The sequence below is a fragment of the Sarcophilus harrisii genome, chromosome 1 (genome assembly GCF_902635505.1).
Source record: "Sarcophilus harrisii chromosome 1, mSarHar1.11, whole genome shotgun sequence".
In the NCBI taxonomy this organism is placed as follows: Eukaryota; Metazoa; Chordata; class Mammalia; order Dasyuromorphia; family Dasyuridae; genus Sarcophilus; species Sarcophilus harrisii.
In genome coordinates, this window is record NC_045426.1 from 84384579 (window position 1) to 84402612 (window position 18034).

The following is an 18034-nucleotide window of genomic DNA, read 5'->3' on the forward strand; positions in this document are numbered from 1 at the left end:
TTACCCAAACTATTCAGAGCTCTCAGGATAGAGAATTCCAACAGAGGCAACCCTGGCCAGAAGATCCCTGGGAAATGGCCCTAGCACCCTAGCCTCCCACCCTCCCCTATTCTTTTTTTGGGGAAGGGCTACTCCCACTGGAGCAGGGAAAAAATAAAGGGATTTGGGGCATCACAAGCCCCAACTCCAGGGAAGGCAAGAGTGAGGGGTTCACTGGGATGAGAGTAACACCCAATCTCTCCCAGGCAAGGCTCCAGGGAAGGATCCTCTGGGGACAGGGACGCTTCTGAACATGGCAGACCACCTCTTCTCTGCCCCCGCCCCCCAGTTCTGTCCTCTGACCCCTCCCTCCTTCAAATGCCTGGATCTTCTCCCCCCTGGGACGATGCTCCTTCTGGGACAGCCCCATCCACTACTCCCTGGCCATCGGGCTCCAGCAAGTCATTGCTCTTCTTACCTTCGCTCCCCTCCCCTCGTTTCCCTAAAATACAAACAACAGTACTCCCACAAACTCCCACCGGCGGGGCCTGTTTTGCAACAGACGGAATGAAATCATGGCCATAAAACAATTTCTGAATCCTAGTGAAATATTCTGGAAACGCTTACAATTACCGCCATGCTGGTCGCTCTCCGGGCACCCTCCGCCGGCGAGCCGCCTGGACACGGGGCTCAGCGGGGCTCGGACCCTCTCCGCCTTCCCCCCGCCAGCCCCCAAACAGCCCGTCCCGGGCCGGCGGCTGCATCCCGGAGAGCCATGCCGTCCTCTGGCGGCCAGCCGGAAATTGCAGGCCATTCATTAATTTTCTGGGCATCCGCCTCCTTCCCCTCCCCTCCCCTCTTCGGGACCAATCGGAGGCCTGCTGGCCCCACCTCCTCTCCCCCTCCCCAGCTCCCGGCTGGGCCACCAGGGTAAATACCAACAGAGCGAGCAGGAGAGAGACAGCCCGAGAACGCGCGGAGCAGGAGCCGCCGCCGAGCGCAGAGTCCGGGCGTGGGGGCGAGGAGCCGACCCCGCGCCCCCGGCCGGGGCTGGTCCCGCGGGAGAGGGGCGGCCGGCCAGCAGGTGAGGCCGAGGGGCCGTCCGGCACGATGCTGGGGGACGGGGTGGGGGCCATTCCCATGTGGGAAGGCTGAGCTCAGCCGCGCCTGGCCAGGGATGGGATGGCTCTGTCCAGCGCTGGGCGCGCTCGGCTGAGGGAGCCGCTGGTGGCCCTCTGAAGTCGGGGTTACCCCAACCAGCCGCCCCCTTCCTGGCTTTTCCGGATCTGCCGAGCACTGCTAGCTCGCCAGCCCCTTCCTACCGGGCACGGGGGAACTTCGTTCCAAGCTCTCGGTGTAGAGGGCTGCCAGGAGCCCCTTCGGGCGACTCCTGGGGTGGGGGTGGGATCCGTGGTCCGGAGGCTTGGCTGCCACCCATCCCCACCCCACCATGGCATCTCTGGTCCTGGTCTGCTTGCTGTGGTCGTGGCTGGGGAAGCCGCCCCTGCTCGAGGCGGACACCCACGGCTCCCCGGACAACTCGTCCCACGTCCTCCAGCACTGCCCAAAGGTGTGCATCTGTGCCTCGGACCTGCTGAGCTGTGCCAACCAAAACCTCCACGCCGTGCCCGCCCCTCTGCCCGTCATGACCACAGTGCTGGACCTGAGCTATAACGTCCTTCCCCACCTCCACCCCGGCTGGCTGGCTGCCTTGCCCCGCCTGCACATCCTTCGCCTGGCCCACAACCAGTTGAGGAGTCTGACGCGGGGCGCCTTCCACAATGCCAGTGGGCTCCGACGACTGGACCTGTCCTCCAACGGCCTCCGCGGCGTGGGCCACCACGACTTTGAGGGGCTCACGGGGCTGGAGGAGCTGCTGCTCTACGACAACCACATCAGCTCTGTGGACCACGGGGCCTTCCGGGGACTGGGGAGACTCAGCCGGCTCTACTTGAGCTGCAACCATCTGACCACCTTCTCCTTCCATGACCTGCACGGGCTCAGCCCGAGGCAGCTCCGGGTGCTGGACCTCTCCACCAACCAGCTGGCCAGCATCCCGGTGAGTGAGGTGGTCACCCTTCCCGCCTTCATCAAGAACGGCCTTTATCTGCACAACAACCCCATCCGCTGCGGCTGCAGCCTCTACCACATGCTGCTGCGCTGGAGGCAGCGCGGCTTCAGCTCCGTGTGCGACTACCTCGAGGAACACGTCTGCGTCGCCTTCGACGTGCCCTCCTCTCGGGTACGCTTTTTCACTCACAGCAAGGTCTTTGAGAACTGCTCTTCACCGGCCCCTAACCTGGAGAGGTCCGACGCCCACCTGGAGGTGCAAGTGGGCCAGCCCCTGCTCATCCACTGCCAGGCCAGTGCCCCAGCTGCCCGATACGCCTGGGTCTCCCCCAGCAACGAACTCCTGGTGTTCCCGGGCAACCAAGACAACAGCATCCGGGTGATGAGTAACGGCAGCCTGTCCATCAGGGCGGTCCAGCCCAGCCACAGCGGGGTCTTCGTGTGCCTGGCGGCCGGGAGCCACCTCCGCCACAACCAGACCCACGAGTACAACGTCACCGTCCGCTACCCGCCGCACGAGTCCGAGTCCTTCAACACGGGCCTGACGACGTTGCTGGGCTGCGTGGTCAGCCTGATCCTGGTCCTGCTCTATCTCTTCCTCACCCCCTGCTCCTGCTGCTGCCGCTGCTGCCGCCCCACGGCCCTGGTCCCACCCCAGGAGTGCAGCGCCCAGTCCTCCATCCTCAGCTCTACCCCACCTGCCGAGGGCCCCGGTCGCAAAGCCAGCACCCACAAACACGTGGTCTTCCTGGAGCCCGTCAAAGAGGGCCAGAATGGCAGGGTCAAACTGGCTGTCAGTGAGGACTTTGACCTCAGGAACCCCAAGATCCTGCAGGTCAAGTCGGACTCAGAATCCATCAGCTCCATGTTCTCCGACACGCCCATCATGTCATAGTGGCGGGGGCAGGCCTGGATGTTAGGGAAGGCCTCTGGGGGTGGGGGAGTCCCACCTATATCGACAATGCTGGGTTTTCCTCCTGAAATCGATACCTCTGCTGCTCCATCTGTCAACCTTGCCTGCGTTCCTCCCATCCCTTCCTATCCATTAAACACAACTCAAACTTGCCAGAAACCAGGCCTTTAGTAGCAGCCGACGACAGACTTAATTTCTCATCGGGAGGGAGAACAGGGAAGAACCAGGGTCCTCTCGGTCAAAGCAGGCTCGCCCCTTGAAGTGCAGAGGGTGTCTTTCCAGAAGATAAAAAACTGCTTGCTGTTTCCCTGAATGATGGCTAGACAGCCTGGATGGGACGGGGAGGAATTGTCCCAGGGGCCATTTGAGCTGCTGGACGGAGCCAAGCTTCTCTGGGCTGGAATTCTGCTGGGAGCAGTTTTATAAATAACTTGGCCCCAGCCGGACCACTTAGGATGGGTTTCTAAGAGTCTTTTATCCAACACATAGAATAAACAGCCCTTTACCCCCAAACTCTTTCCATCCAGACCTCTTGGGGAGCTAGAGCTGAATTTAAGAACTTTCAGGCTCCTGAGGTCAGTCCATCTCTGGGAATCTAAAAAGAAATCTGGGCTGTGGGGCTGCCCGGGCCAGAGCTCTGTCTGTAGAGACATGGCCTGAGGCCCAGACCCAGGCAGAGAGCAGCTCTCCCAGAGGTAGACCCTGGGCTGGGTCTTCAGCTTCAGCACCATCACTTCCCTGCAGGAGGGGAAGTTTTTCCTCTTAAAAACAGTCTGTCTGCCTTTTGCAGCATTAATACCTAGGCTAGCTCACGCCACACGAGACACGGGGCACAAGGCAGGAAGGAACTCTCAGAAGCAACAGAATTAGGGGAAGCAATGTGGACAGTTCTGGGCCCTCGCTGCACAGGGGTTTATCTACCCAGAAAGAATGGGTCTCTAAAATGATCCAAGCGGGGGCATGGCTGGATTTCTTGGGACTGTCCTCAAAGCTGATTTTGTCCTACACTTCCCCTCTTCCCCTGAGGACTCGTCTGGGAGCTGGAGGGGAGGAAGGTTCATATTGACAGGGGGCGATGAGCCCTTTCCCTCCTCAGAAAACAACATTCCCAGGGAGAAGAAAAGTTTGTCAAAACTGTGGCTGAAGGTCCTGGCAACCAGCTGAGAATCCCTGAGCTAATACTACCATTCTCGTCCCGCGCCAAATCTCCGAGCAGCAGTTCTCGGTAGTTCTGCAATTACTTAATAAAGGCCCCAAGGACAGTCACCCATGCAGCCTCTTCTTTCGCCACAAAGTCAACGTGAATTAAAAAGGCCTATTTTTCTAAACATTTAATCGGAACATCTTTCCTCCCATTACCCTTGGGGGGGGGGGCAAGTTGAGGGGCCTCTTCTGACCACCGTCTTGAGAATCCCCAGGTTGGTGTGCCACCCCTAGAGCACCAGCCAAAGGCCCCTGGCCTGCCACTCTTAAGTGTTCAGACTCATCTGAAACATTCTTGTAGAAAAGCAATTTATACCTGAGCCTACATATTAGAGACAGAGTGATACTCTATCTCCTGGAAGAGCCATTTCCTTCCTCCCTGCCCTGGATTCAGTCACAGCCCCCTGAAAAGTTCATGTATGCAACGACTGGTCCAATCCCTGCCGTAAGCATTGCTAGGATGGTTCCAGGCCCAGAACAGAGGCAGAGGCAGCTGCCCTTCTCCTCCTCCACCTGGGCCTAGAATCTGCCAGGCCAGATGTTATCCTGGCCAAACTCCCTGAATGTCCCAGGTAAGGAACATACTTTCTATGGACCTTAATTTTCCTATTTTTAATATGGGAGATTATTCCCTGATCCTCAGAATGAAGTAAAAGAAGTTCATCAGGAGTCCTGGGAGGTGAGAAGGGATCTGGGAAATTCACGAAATCGTTACAGAATTCCTAAAGATTTAAACCTGCCTTTTAGGGGTTAAGGCTGGGCCTTCTTGTGGTCTGTGACTGATACTACTTCTGGGACACTCACATCCCCTTTCTGCTGGTTTCAGCGGTCATAAAACAGGGGGCACGGTGTGGTGGAGGAGGAGAGTCGGACTTGAGGGTTATTTCTGGTTCTGAACACAATCTAATGACACACGCTCCTGATTGGACCTAGTTTGAGTTTTCCCCTTTCCCTCTCCCTCCCCTGCTTCAATCCTGGAGCTGGGCCTCTGAGCACAACTGGCTCTGGAGGCTGAAAATCTGGCTTCCAGGACCAGCTCTCCTATTTCTTTCTCTATGTGACTGGGAGCAGACCCTTTCCCATTCTGGGCTTCCCGCCATCTACAAAATGAGTGGTCTCTTCCAGCTCTAAGTCCTAGGGTCAGATGGTTTTAGCACAATCTGTTGTCCTTCAGTCATTTTCAGTCATGCCTGACTTTCTGGGACCCCTTTGGTATTTTCTTGGCATAGACATTGGTGGGGTTTGCCGTTTTCTTCTCCAGCTCATTTTACAGATGAGGAAACTGAGGCAGACAGCGTGAGATGACTTGCCCAGGGCTACTCAGTTCACATTCTATCTACCGTGCTACCTCGCTGCCCTTTAGCATTATAAAGTTATTCAAGAAAATCTGAGTGAAAAAGTCGGAAAAGGAAAACAAGACACAGATGCCTGAGATGGATGAGTTTCCCGAGCACAGCTTCTGTTCCTACCCCTTTCCAGGATTGGTTAGTGTGGCCCAAGGGACAGCCCACCCCTGTTCCTGGGTCTACTACAGCCTGTCACAAGCCCAACTTTGAATGTGTCCTCCTCCTCCCTTCCCCAGATCTAGGCCTGTCCACCTGGTCAGCAGGAAACCAGGTTTTAGTGAGTTTAATAGGACAGAACTAGGCTAATGATGATACATGCAGCTACACATATATATGCATTAAATTTACATGGGTATGTGTGTGCATCCATGAGCACATTCCAGACTGTTATTAGGCCAAGGGCCACAGGATTTAGAGCTGCAAGGGATTTTGGATTTCACCTGAGCAGAGGATCTTGGAGAGTAGAAAATTAGGCCCAGGAAAGGAAGTGACTTGCTCAGTCTCTCAGATGGTCAGAACAGGGCTAGGCCTAGAACCCAGGTCTCCGGCCTTTCTCCTCAAGAACACACCTCCCACAGAATCGGTCTCCCACCCCCAGATCATCTCTAGTGGATTCTCATCCAAGCAACGGAGATGGACGTCACTGTCTTACACCGGCTGGCGTCTACTCAGAGAAGTTCAGAAAGTCCCTGGAATTGGCTCCAGACACACTTGGTGAAGAAATCCTTCTAGGGAATTCTGCCTCGGAGTTCTCCCTCCCCCTCCTGGCTTTGCTAAAGCCCCTCCATGTGAGCTGGTCTCTGATGCCCAAAAGCTCGCAGCTGCCTCGGGGTCAGCAGCTCTTCTCTGTCTCTCCCCAGATTTGGGGAGGGGGGGGGGGAGGCCAGAACTCCAGAAAGCAGGAGACCCTCAAGGTATGCTCCTGAGCGGCAGATCTGGCTCAGAGGGAGGGTGCCAGACAGGGGCACAGGAGCCACCCATCCCACACCGTGACCACTCGCCCTCCTGAGGACAAATGAAGAAAGAGAGCCTTAAGCCAAGTGCTTGTCATAGGAACGGAGATAAATTCTTTACCTCCTCTGGACATCAGTATTCCTATCTATGAAGGGGGGAGATTATTCCTTTGTGAGACAGTGGGAGATAAGGGGGATATTAAATCCATGGGATCACTTCAGGTTCTCTGAGGGATTAAACCTGACTCTTGGGGTTCAGCCAGAAAACATGGCACTCATCCACCAGGTCCCAATAAGAGAAGCCTGGTAGAAGATTGTTCAGCATTAAAGGAAATTTTAGGGAAAAAAATGGGAAGCATTTAAAAAAGGAAAAACCCCGAGTTTGACTTCTGTGCCCCCTACCTTCTCTCTGTCAGATGTCTCTAGACTAAGGAAGAACTGACCTATTAGATCCATAGTTTAAATCAAGTAGAATGAGGAAAGGAAAACTGGATTAAAACACAAAAACACAGAAATGTATTCCAAAGGGAAAGATGGAGTTTTCAGGTTCTCTCTGCCAATTCACAGAAACACAATATTTAAAGCAGAAAGAGGCCTACTACAGAAGGCTAAATGACTTGCCCAACATCATAATGGGCTTCAGTCATTTTTTCAATTGTGTCCAACTCATGATCCCATGTGGGGTTTTCTTGGCAAGGATACTGAAGGGGTTTTTGCAATTTTCTTCTCCAGCTCATCTTACAGAAAAGAACCTGAGGCAAATGGGGTTAAGTGATTTGCTCAGTGTCATCAACTAGTAAGTATCTGAGACTAGATTTTAAACTTAGGCCTTCCTGATTCCAAGCCCCACACTCTATCCACTGCACCACCTCGTCAGAATTTGAACCCAAGTTTTCTGGCTCCAAATTCAAAAGTTTTCCACTATTCCAAAATACCTTCCACTGATATAGACTATAGACAGCTGAGGGCTGGGAGGGTCACAGGACCGTGCAAAGTTGGATTTAAAGAGGCAAGAGACAGAAGTCCCTCAGACTTCCACATACTCGTCCCTCCTAGAAAGAGGTATGAGGAAGCTATATTTTTAGTTTAAGGGGAGGAAGGCCTTCAATAATGGGGAAGTAAATGGTAAACCACTCCAGTAACTGCCGAGAAAACTCCAAATGGGCCATAAAGGGTTGGACGTGACTGAATGACTGAAGGCTGTTAGGACATGTAAAAGAATGGGCTTTGCTGCTGATATCTGGTAAATTTCCAGGCACCAGAAGAGTCCCCATTCACCCAATCCTTCCCTTCTCTTGGGAAAAGGAGCCTGGACTCCCTCCTGCCTGCAGGATTCAGGAGAGAGGAAGTGAGTTTTCCAGGCCCTGCTCTTGCCAGGGGAACATATTGCCTCCCACTTGCAGCTTTTAAATGTCAGGTGTTACACAAATACCAAGCATTATTAATAATTTAAAAACCACCCAAGAAAATCTGGTCACAACCAAGCATCCTGGTGGGAGTATACTGGACTGAGAGCCAGGAGAGCCAGGTTCTAGCTCAATATTCTGTATCTAGCAAACTTGGGGATCTGTGATAAGCCCTATGAGCTCTCCGTGCCTCAGTTCTTCAATTCTATTAAAGCCTAGCCTATGAATTCTATTCTATTAAATTCTATTAAAGCCTCCCAATGAACGGGAGCAGACTACATACATATATGTATACGGAGTACTATGAGTTCCTTGGAATCAATGGTTCTGAATGGGTGATTTAAAAAACACTATGATAGCAGTTTCATCCTACCTTGGGCTGGGCTCAGGCCCAAAAGGAACTCAGGCTACTGTCCCCTCTTTGGGGGAAAGCAGATCAAATCACACCGAGCCCCTGGGATGATACCACAAAGCATACTGCTAAAGGGCACAGGGTCAACGCCAGCTTTGGGGCCTTCAAGGCTCCCCAAGGCTCTGTAGCGGAATACAGTGGCCTTCCTGGTCTCCACCCTGGTCTGTTTGCTGACAAGCAGAACTCTGAAAATTTAATGAGGGTCCCTTAGGGATGCAGCAGGCTCTCTGCAGCACTGATAGACAACCCTGCGGCTGCCCAGATCCAAGGTCTGAGTGCCCCAGGCAACAGACCGAGTGCCAACAGAGAGTGAAGAGGCTACAGAGTAGTGCTGGTGAGGACCGTGACAGGGTTACCCCCCTCTTATAGAGCGTGGAATCTCGATGTTACTGCATCACTACTGGGCTTTGATGGACACTTTCCTGAAGGTCAGGAGTTATTTGGTGAGTAAGCAGTACCTGAGAATAGCAACTGGTCATGGACAATTTAATTGGTTTTTTGGGTATTTAGATTCTCAAGGAGTACACACAGCCTGCAAACTGAACCCTGGAAAAGAAGGGCAAAGGTCCCAAGGAGCTGGAGCACAGAAACCAAGAAAGGCTGGCAGCCATGAAGAGACCATCTCCTGAGGACCATCAGCTGCAGGGCAAGGCCAGGCTCAGAAATGACCGAGATGGACAAAGGGGCAGCACTCAGCCGAGATGGCCTGGCAGCTAGGGACAGATCAGGGACACTCGGAAGAAGATTCTCAGCCTCTTGAAACCAAAGTCCTTGGCTCTATTTTTATCATGCTCTTCCCCCTTAAAATCCTTTCTGAAAATTTCTGGGAACCAAGGGGAAAAAAGGCTCTTCCTCAAAGAGGTCCAACTGGCCCTAACCAGCTGCTGGGGCTGGCATGGCAGCTACTGCCCCCCTGGAGATAAGACATCCAGTTTCAGTCAGAAGAAACCGCTTGACACTGGGAGCTACCTCTGCCTCCAGCTCCTGCTGCCTTTCAAGGGCATCTCTATCTCCACTCTGTGTTTGTCAGTGCTTCCGACACAAAGTCTCCCCCCTCCCCTTACCCCCTAAAGCCTCTGCACTCTGACCCGCTGAAGCTCACACAAATCTCCAAATGTCTTGGCCAGAGCTTAGCTAGCTATTCCCAAGGATCTCATCATGGGACCTAGAATAAAGCAGGCATCAACAAATGTTTGTGGAGTGAATACATGAAGGAATGTACAAATGCAAGAAAGCCCCCTCTACAACAAAACCATCTAGGCTCTCTCAGCAGGAAGGGAAGGAGGTCCGTGCCACGGACAGGCAGGAAGGACCCTCACGGTCACCCAGCAAGCCCGATTCCAAATGCCGTGCCCTGAGCCGAGGGGAAACCCTCCAACGCTCCCTCCTCACGTGTGCAATGCATGTGCACATACACATGTACCCCACACACACACTCACACATGGAGGGGAGGGCCCAGCTTGGGGAGTCCCTGGGGCATCAGCAACACAGAACACAGGCCCAGCTGGAACAACAACTAAGCGTAAGCCCAAGGCCCACTCAGGCTGCTGCCCCACTCATCCCCAGCTGTGGGATGCGGGCTGTGACCCTGGGGCAGCAGCTCAGCTGACCTCCTTCCTCGGGAGGGAGAGGACGCCAAAGCCATGGCAATCACAGGAATCCTAGAATTCAGGGCTGGGACAGGTCTTAGGCATCATCTAGTCCAAGCCCTTCATCTTACACAGGGAAAGACCAAGCTCCCATTCCAATGGCACTCCCAATGAGAGCAAAATGTCCCAATGATCAATGGCACACAGCTTGTTACATGAGAAATCTAGAATTAATCCAAGTCTATGGACTCCAAGTTGGGGACTCCTGCCTAACAATAAGTAATTAAATAAAAGACTTCTAAGATTTCTATAGTACTTAAAGATTTGTAAAGCCATTCCCAAAATTTATCTCCTTTAATCCCCACAAAAGCCCCATGAGGCAGGTACTATTACCTTCCTGTTACAGATGAGAAAACTAAGGCTGAATTCAGATTAAGTGACCTTCTGAGGCTCAAAAAGCTAGCAAATGTCTGAGCTAGGATTTGAAACTCCAAGCTTCTGGACCCCTACTCTAGCCCCTCTTCAGGGCCCTGCATGGTTCAGCTGTTTTCCTGCAGGGGTCATGGGCAGGCTCAGGGTGGGTGGCCAGGAGGCACCCCCCCCCCCAATACTATTTCTCTGTTCTAACGCACACCAATCTGCACCCAATGTCTCATATGCTATATACAAACGAGGGGCCCTTTCTGGTTCAGAGGGCCCAGCCCATTACCAAAACCAGACTGACGTGTCGCCCACGGAGAGTTGCAAACAACCACCGAGAGATGAAAAAGTGAACAATGGGTAGGTTCTAGCACAGAGAGGGAAGGGCTCTGGGGTACCAGGGTAAAACTTCAGGCTTCTGGGGGAGGAGGGGTGGAGGTGGGGATGGAAGGACAGCCAGATGAATTGTAATGATGGCTCCCATTTCTCTGGCACATTAAGTTTTACAAAGCACTGCAGGACCACAAGAGCTGCTTACATCTCCCCACAAAGGGAGAGGAAAGGGAGGCTCAAGGTGATAAAACTAGAAACGACAAAGTCAAGACTAGAATTTGGGGTTTCCATCATATAACTTGGCCTTTCCTTCCTAGCAGTGGTTATCACTCAGTTCCCTTTCCCTCTCTTCCCACTTTTCATCCCCCCCAACCCTACACTGACCAAAAATGGCTTCAAACACCAATGCCAGCCCAGGTCTTGGGAAACAATTACCTAAGCCCCACATCTCCATAGCTCCTCTAAGTCAGAAATCGTGTACATCAGGCTTCTGAAACAACCCTCCCCAGAAACAACTGTATTAGCTCCCATTTCTGTAGTGCTTTAAGGTTTACAAACTATTTTCCTCACATCTCCATAAAATTTTATTCCCCATTTTTGGGGAAATGCGATCCCCTGGCCACCATCCCCCAAGGTCAGACCTCTACATTTCAGAGCTGCAAAGAAGGACCTTTCCAAGTCCCCAGGTCCTCTGTGCCAATCCTGGGCAGGAGATGAATGTCGGCCTGATCCAACAATGTGGCCCCCTGCTCTCTGAGTTCACAGGGAGATCTACTTGAATTTCAAACCCCACTTGGGTTACTAAACTCCAAACAGCTCCTATCACCAGCTTGAATAGGTCTGCAGCCAGCAGAAAGGCTCCACCACAGAACAGTGATCGTGGGTCACCTAAGAAAGGATGGGGAGGGGCTGCCCTTGGGTAAAGGCAGGTCTCACCAAAGATGATTAAGTAAATGCATCCAGCAGTGGGACAATGTGCCAGCAGAACAAGAGGCCCCACTGGTCCCAGGCACCATCTATTACCAATTGCTCCCTGTAGGGTAATAAAAACTACCCAAGGGGAAAAAACTTCCTGGCAACTGATTCTGGGTCTCGACCTTGCTATCTGGTCTGGGCAAGTCCCTGATCCTTCCTGAGCCTATAGGAAAGGGAAGAGAACAAGTATTTACATAGGCCTTAGTACATCAGGACCTGTGCTGAGTGTCTGACAAATGTTCTCTCATCTGAAAGGCAGGGGCGGTTATTATTCCCATTTTACAATTCAGGAAACTGAAGTTAAGAGACTTGCTGAGGATCACAAAGTCATTGTCCGAGTCTGAACTCAGGCCCTCCTCCCTTGGGACCAGAAATCTATTTGCTCTGTGCCCACCTTGGCTGCCTCTCTGAAATCTCAGAGCAGCCATGCTGGAGCCTCTCGAAGACTCAGGGAAGTCAGACAGCAGCTCAATGAGCCACTGATGCCAAGCCAGCTTGGAGGCTGATGTCAATCTGACCTGTGAGTGGGGGGCACTGGACAGGCCATTCTAGAGAAGCTGTGTCACCTCTTTTGATGTCTTGTTGCCCAGAGAGGAGTAGGGAGTGAGCTGGCAACAAAGACATGACTCGGGTCCCCTACCACAGTTTGTGCCAGTCCCCAATAGACAAACAGATACCAGCCTCAACTACCTCCAGGAAGCTAAAGCTGTTCCTTCAACTGTGCCCTTCCATTTGGGATCCCCCAACTCCCACTGGTTCAAGGAGAATAATTGTGTGCTTCTGTCTGCCTCAAGGGGCAAATATGAAGGAAAGAGAACACTTAGTATTCCATAGCCAGACTGTCTGGAGCACTGTTTCTTTGAAACAGGAACACAGGAGCTCTGGATTGTGCTCTGGTTGGAGGAACCCCTAAAAGTCAGTACATTCCTCTGATCCCAGTGACTGAATAAAGAGACTCCATCACAGATGGCACATCAACTAGGTCCTGCCAATTAAGCTAAGGAGGGGGCATGGAAGACCCAACTTCCTGCAGTCACAGACTCAGACTTTATGATTGTCCTACTGAGGATGTCCATCAATTGGGAAATGGCTGAACAAACTGTGCAATGTGATTATGATGGAATACTACTGTGCTACAAGAAATGATGAGCAGCTCTTTGTAGTGACAAGGGATTGGAAATTGAGTGGCTGTCCATCAATTGGAAAGTGGCAGAGGTAAGTGATGGTACATAAGAAATGAGAAGCAGGCTGAATTCAGAAAAGCCTGGAAAGACATAAACTGATACTAAGTGAAGCAAGCAGAACTGGGCGAACATTGTACACAGTAACAGCAAGATTATGTGATGAAAATCGGCTATGGTAGACTTAACGCTTCTCAACAATCTATTGATCCAAGACAATTCCAATACACTTGGCTTGGAAAATGCCATTGGCATCCAGAAAGAGAACTATGGAGATTGAATGTGGATTGAAGCATCCTATTTTCACCTTTTTTGTTTGCTTTTTCTTTTTTAAGGTTTTTTCCTCTTTTGATCTGATTTTTCTTGCACAAAATGACAAATGTGGAAATATATTTTAGGAGATTGTACATGTATGTATAATCTATATCAGATTTCTTGTTGTCTTGGGAAAGGAGGAGGTAAGGGAAGAAGGGTGAAAAAAATTTGAAGTGCCAAAATTTTACAGAAATGAATGTTGAAAACTATCTTTTATATGTAATTGGAAAAGTAAAATACTATTGAGCACAGAAATGATAAGCAGGATGTCCTTGGAAAACCTGGGAAGACTTACAGGACTTGATGCAAAGTGAAATGTGTACCAAGTAATAGCAATATAGGTAAGATAATCAGCTTGTAAAGGACTTAGCTATTCTCAGAAATACAACAATCTAAGACAACTCTGAAGGATTTATGATGATAAATGCTATTGATCCCCAGACAATGGTGTCTGAATATAGACTGAAGCATAATTTTTAAAACTTTATTTTTCTTGAGGTTTGGGGAGGGAGGAGGTTGGTCTCTTTTCTTTCACAACATGATTAATATGGAAATATGTTTTGCAGGACTACACATGTTTAACCTATTTCAAATTGCTTGTCTTTTCAATGAAGAGGTGAAAGAAAGGAGGAAGGGAGAGAAATTGGAACTAAAGGTTTTTTTAAAAAAAAGTTAAAACTTGTTTTTCACTTGTTGGGAGAAAATAAAATATCAAATAAAAAAAAATTTTTAAAGACATCCCATTACCTTAATCACTACTTTCATATGAATCACAGAATATTAATGCTTAAACTATCTCTATAGTCATCTTATCCAATCTATACCCCAAACAAATCTGTGACATACCCAAGTGGTCATCTAGCCTCCACTGAATACTTCTAAGGAGGAAGAGAGTCTCATTTACTGATTCCACTTTTAGATAGCTCTAACGTGAGAGAACTCAGAACTGAACAGAAGACTTCAGATGAGGTCTGTAAGATCAGGGTAGAGAAGAGGCAGACCGGTACTCTCTCCATCCTGAAAGCTGCAATTCCCTTAATGAAGCCCAAGATGATACCTGGTTTTCTGGCTATCCTATCACACTGCTGACATAACAAGGAGGCCAAGAGATTTGGAGCTGCAAGGGACTTTACCTGTCACCCAGTCACAGGATCTCAGATCTAGCACTAGATGAGTCCTGAGAGGCGATCTGGTCCAACAACTCATCTTAGAGATGAAGAAACTTAAGTCACAGCAAGGGGCATGACTTGCTCAAAGTCACGTGTGTAATAAGGACCGAGCTGCAGCTCTCTCTCCATGGTAACCTCAACTTTCCTGTTGTTGCTGTCCAGCTCCAGTGACCTCTTATTTGGCTGCAGGCACAAGACTACAGTTAGTCTTGAGGAGCTGTGCTCCCCACTTCTGCTGCCCTCTCAGAAATGTCCACAAAGTCCCTGGAATTGGCTCCTGCTGTGCAGCCGGGAGATTCTGCCAGGGGGCCTCCCTTCCACCCTCAGGTGCTGAAGCCTCTGCCACAGGAAAGCTTTCACCTGGAGTTAGCTCTGTACTTCTGTCTCCCAACCAAAGAGGGCCCAAGGGTGGAGATTCTTTAAACTTGCAGTCTACTAACTTGTGCATAAAGCCCCTGGCCTGGAGTCAAGAATATCTGAGTTCAAACCTAGTCTCAGATACTTACTTAGCTGAGTCCCTGGGCGAGGTATGTTTCTGCTATCTGCCTCAGGTTTCCTCATCTGTAAAATGCAGATTATAATAGCACCTATCCCCCAGGGCTGTTGTGAGGATCAAATGAGATAATAACTGCAAAGCACTCAGCACACAATCTGGCATAGCAGGCACCAGATAAATGCTTGTTTTCTACTTTTATTTCTAATTCCCCCTCACCACTTCTTACATTTTTTTTTTTAAACCAGAAAAATAACCATACTTTCCTCTTTTCCAATACTCTATCAAAATCTTTTTTGGATTCTGATTCCCCTATCCAGTATGTTAGTGCTTATTCCCTCCCTTATTCTTACTCTCTCTCTCTCACTTTCTGTTTGTCCGTCTATCTCCCCCTCCTCTCTCTAGGTGTTTCTTTTCCTCCCCGCACCCCCCTCATCTTTGTATTATCTTGCAAATTTTAACTTGTGTGAGTTAAGCTTTTATCCAATTCTTTTTTCTAGCAGAAGGCGGTGCTGACAGTGATTCTTAGTAAATTGAAAAGTTCTAAATCTATATAATTGTATTGCTTTTTAGTCCATATATTTCCATATTCTCCACAAAAATACTGGGAGATACATTAACAATGCTTTATTAAAACATAGGTTAAACTAAATAAAATTAGCTTGGCATGACAAATGCTTCCTGATGCCATTCTAATTCTGTAAACCCTGCTTCCTTTGCTATAATTTTATTATTTCCATCATCATATTCATTGTTATCACATGTATATAACACTTATTTTGTGCTATTAATGATCCATTTACTATTATAGTCATTGGAACATTCTTGAATTTTCCCAGGAATAAAAATTCACTGGCTTGTATTTTTTTCCAATCCTATTCTCTCCCTTTTGAAAAGTGAGGGAACATTTATTCTTCAGCCCTGAAGAACCTTTCTTGTCTTTTGTGATTCTTCATAGATTAATGATAATGGCTTGAAAATCACTTCTGCTACTTCTTTCTGTATTTGAGGATGTCATTCATTTGGGTAGGTAACTTAAATTCATTAAGGGCAGCTAGGTGGCCTAATATTTACTGTTTTGGGCTATTTTGTCATTTCCAATACAAAGATACTTCTTGGCATGATAAGAATACTTTCTGAAATTTTCTGTTTTCAGTCATCCCCATCCTGAGCAGAATCTTGGAATATTGCTTAGTAGAGTTTTGGTGGGCTGTTTCCCTCTCCAGCTTCAGCTCATTGGCACTGGAGGCTATTTTTATAGGCCTCTACAATATTGTTCCATTCATCCTATTATCTGTCTCTAATTCCGTTTTCTGTATGTGTCCTTTTTGTTTTGCTTTGATTTTATATCTAAATGAGATAATAGTTACGTGGGTTTCCTCAGATTACCCTCTCTTAAGAGAGAAATTCCTCTTCAGAATCCTCTATCTTTAAAACAATTTATTCTTGAGTTTCTCATCCTTTCAGGCCTGACTTTCCCCACAGAATTTTAGAATCAGGTCCTGCTGATCTTTCCTATAAACCCTCTAAAACTCTTTTTTCCCCAAACCCACAATTCGTATCAGACTATGCCCAGCTTTCTTCTCCTTCACCATCACAAACTCTAGAAAAGAGAAGATACTATCTCCATTTCCCAACCCCCACAAAGTTTCCTATCATTTTCATCCCAGTTTCTTCCTGTTAATGAGAAAGTGAGAATCAGGTCCAGTACACTTTCTGCACATTTTGAAAGATAAAATTAATCACTAAGGAAAGTATCTGCTTTTGGAAGAGAAAAAGATCAAGCAGATGTCTGGATAACTGAAGTCTCCTAAGGCTGTTTCTGTGCCAGGCTCATAATCTGTTTCTCAAACTCCTCATCTATTTCCTCTTTCTGTCCAAATGGTCTGTGGTACATTCTGATGACAAAATCACTTCACCCATCTTCTATTGCTTTCCACTATCCTTAACTTTTCCCCACATCCACCATTCACACCAAGTATATTTTCTTGATATAAAATACCTTCCCCCCTCCTGCTTCCCACCTATCCTGTCCATTCCAGTCCTAACATTCCTAACAGTCACCACATCTTATGGATGTCTATAAAATCAAATTGACTTCCTGCATTAGGATCTTGAGTTCCTCTTGTCTGTTGCCTATATTTTTGGCATTTATGTTCAGAAATTTGAGGCCCTGAGTTTTATGCCTGGCTACTTTCTTAAATGTTGCCTGTGGGAACCTCCAGGTGCCTCAATCCAGCTCTTCTTCCTTTACTATAGTTGCTTCCTATGGTGTTTAGCTTGGTGGATTCAGAGAGGCACCATTCTACTTCTACTACTGCAGCATTCTAGTGCAAAAATCTCATGGTTTTTAGTTTAAAGGCCCTTTTGATCTAACATCTATACATTCTTTTCATTGTTAGGTACACTTCATCCCTGGTAAGGAGTCTGTCATGCCTAGTTTAAAGCTGTGGTCCATCCAGAAGAGTAAATTACACTATCAGATATCACCTTCTTAGCCAGCTATTTATTCCCCAAAACAGTTTTTCTTTTTCATATTCCATGTCCTCCTAAGGCAACAGCAAAGAAAACATGTGTGCCCCTCTGGTATTTAGTTTCTTGCTCAAGAATTCAAAATCTTTGGCAATACTTTATAGGTTCCTTTGGCAGTATCATTCATGCCCACATGAATCACCAAAAATGGGCAGCAGTTATATGTTTTGATGAGACTTAACAGGTTGTGCTATGTTTTGGATATGTTTTGGATATGCCTCAGGAAGATGACAGATTTCTGATATTGTTCTTAGCAGGTAGACAAATAGTTGTCTAAGCAGCCAGACAGATTTCCACATGCTTTGTAAAATCCCCATCTCTTTCCTGTCAATATTACTGTCTCTCAGGCTCAGAATAAATTTTGGTTTTCTCTCCTGTTCCCCCATTCTGCTGCCTCGTCTTGGTAATTGTTTCTATCCCCGAAATATCACCTGTATCTGCCCTACTCCTTTCTATTCCTGTCACCAAACTTGTCACTTTTGTTTCTTACTACCACTCAATCTCTTCTTCAATCCATCCTTTACATGTTCCCTTAGTAAGCTTTTTAATGCACCATTCTGATCAGTTATTTTTCTAATTTAAAAAAGAAAATCTTCTCCACTGCATACAGAGTACAACCCCTTGGCATTCCAAGGTTTCCAAATCTGACTCAGCATTACTTTCCCACTCTTGTCTCATATTGTCCCAAGTTACATATTGCTACATTCAGCTCCACAACGTTTGGTAAGCCCCTACTAGAAGGCA

The 18034-nt window shown here is 48.6% G+C and overlaps 2 protein-coding genes across 4 annotated transcripts in view; one reads left to right on the forward strand and one right to left on the reverse strand.

The window, feature by feature from the left end:
• Positions 1 to 18034, reverse strand: part of RNF123 (ring finger protein 123) — a 114276-nt gene that overhangs the window by 3687 nt on the left and 92555 nt on the right. The gene's annotated exons all lie outside the window — the stretch shown is intronic.
• Positions 829 to 4228, forward strand: AMIGO3 (adhesion molecule with Ig like domain 3). Its single transcript, XM_031959105.1, has one exon. The coding sequence runs from the start codon at positions 1430 to 1432 to the stop codon at positions 2942 to 2944; it is 1515 nt and encodes a 504-aa protein (XP_031814965.1). The 5' UTR covers positions 829 to 1429; the 3' UTR covers positions 2945 to 4228.

Excerpts from the sequence above, each read along its gene's own strand:
- AMIGO3 (XM_031959105.1), top strand. The coding sequence starts at position 1,430 with ATGGCATCTCTGGTCCTGGTCTGCTTGCTGTGGTCGTGGCTGGGGAAG.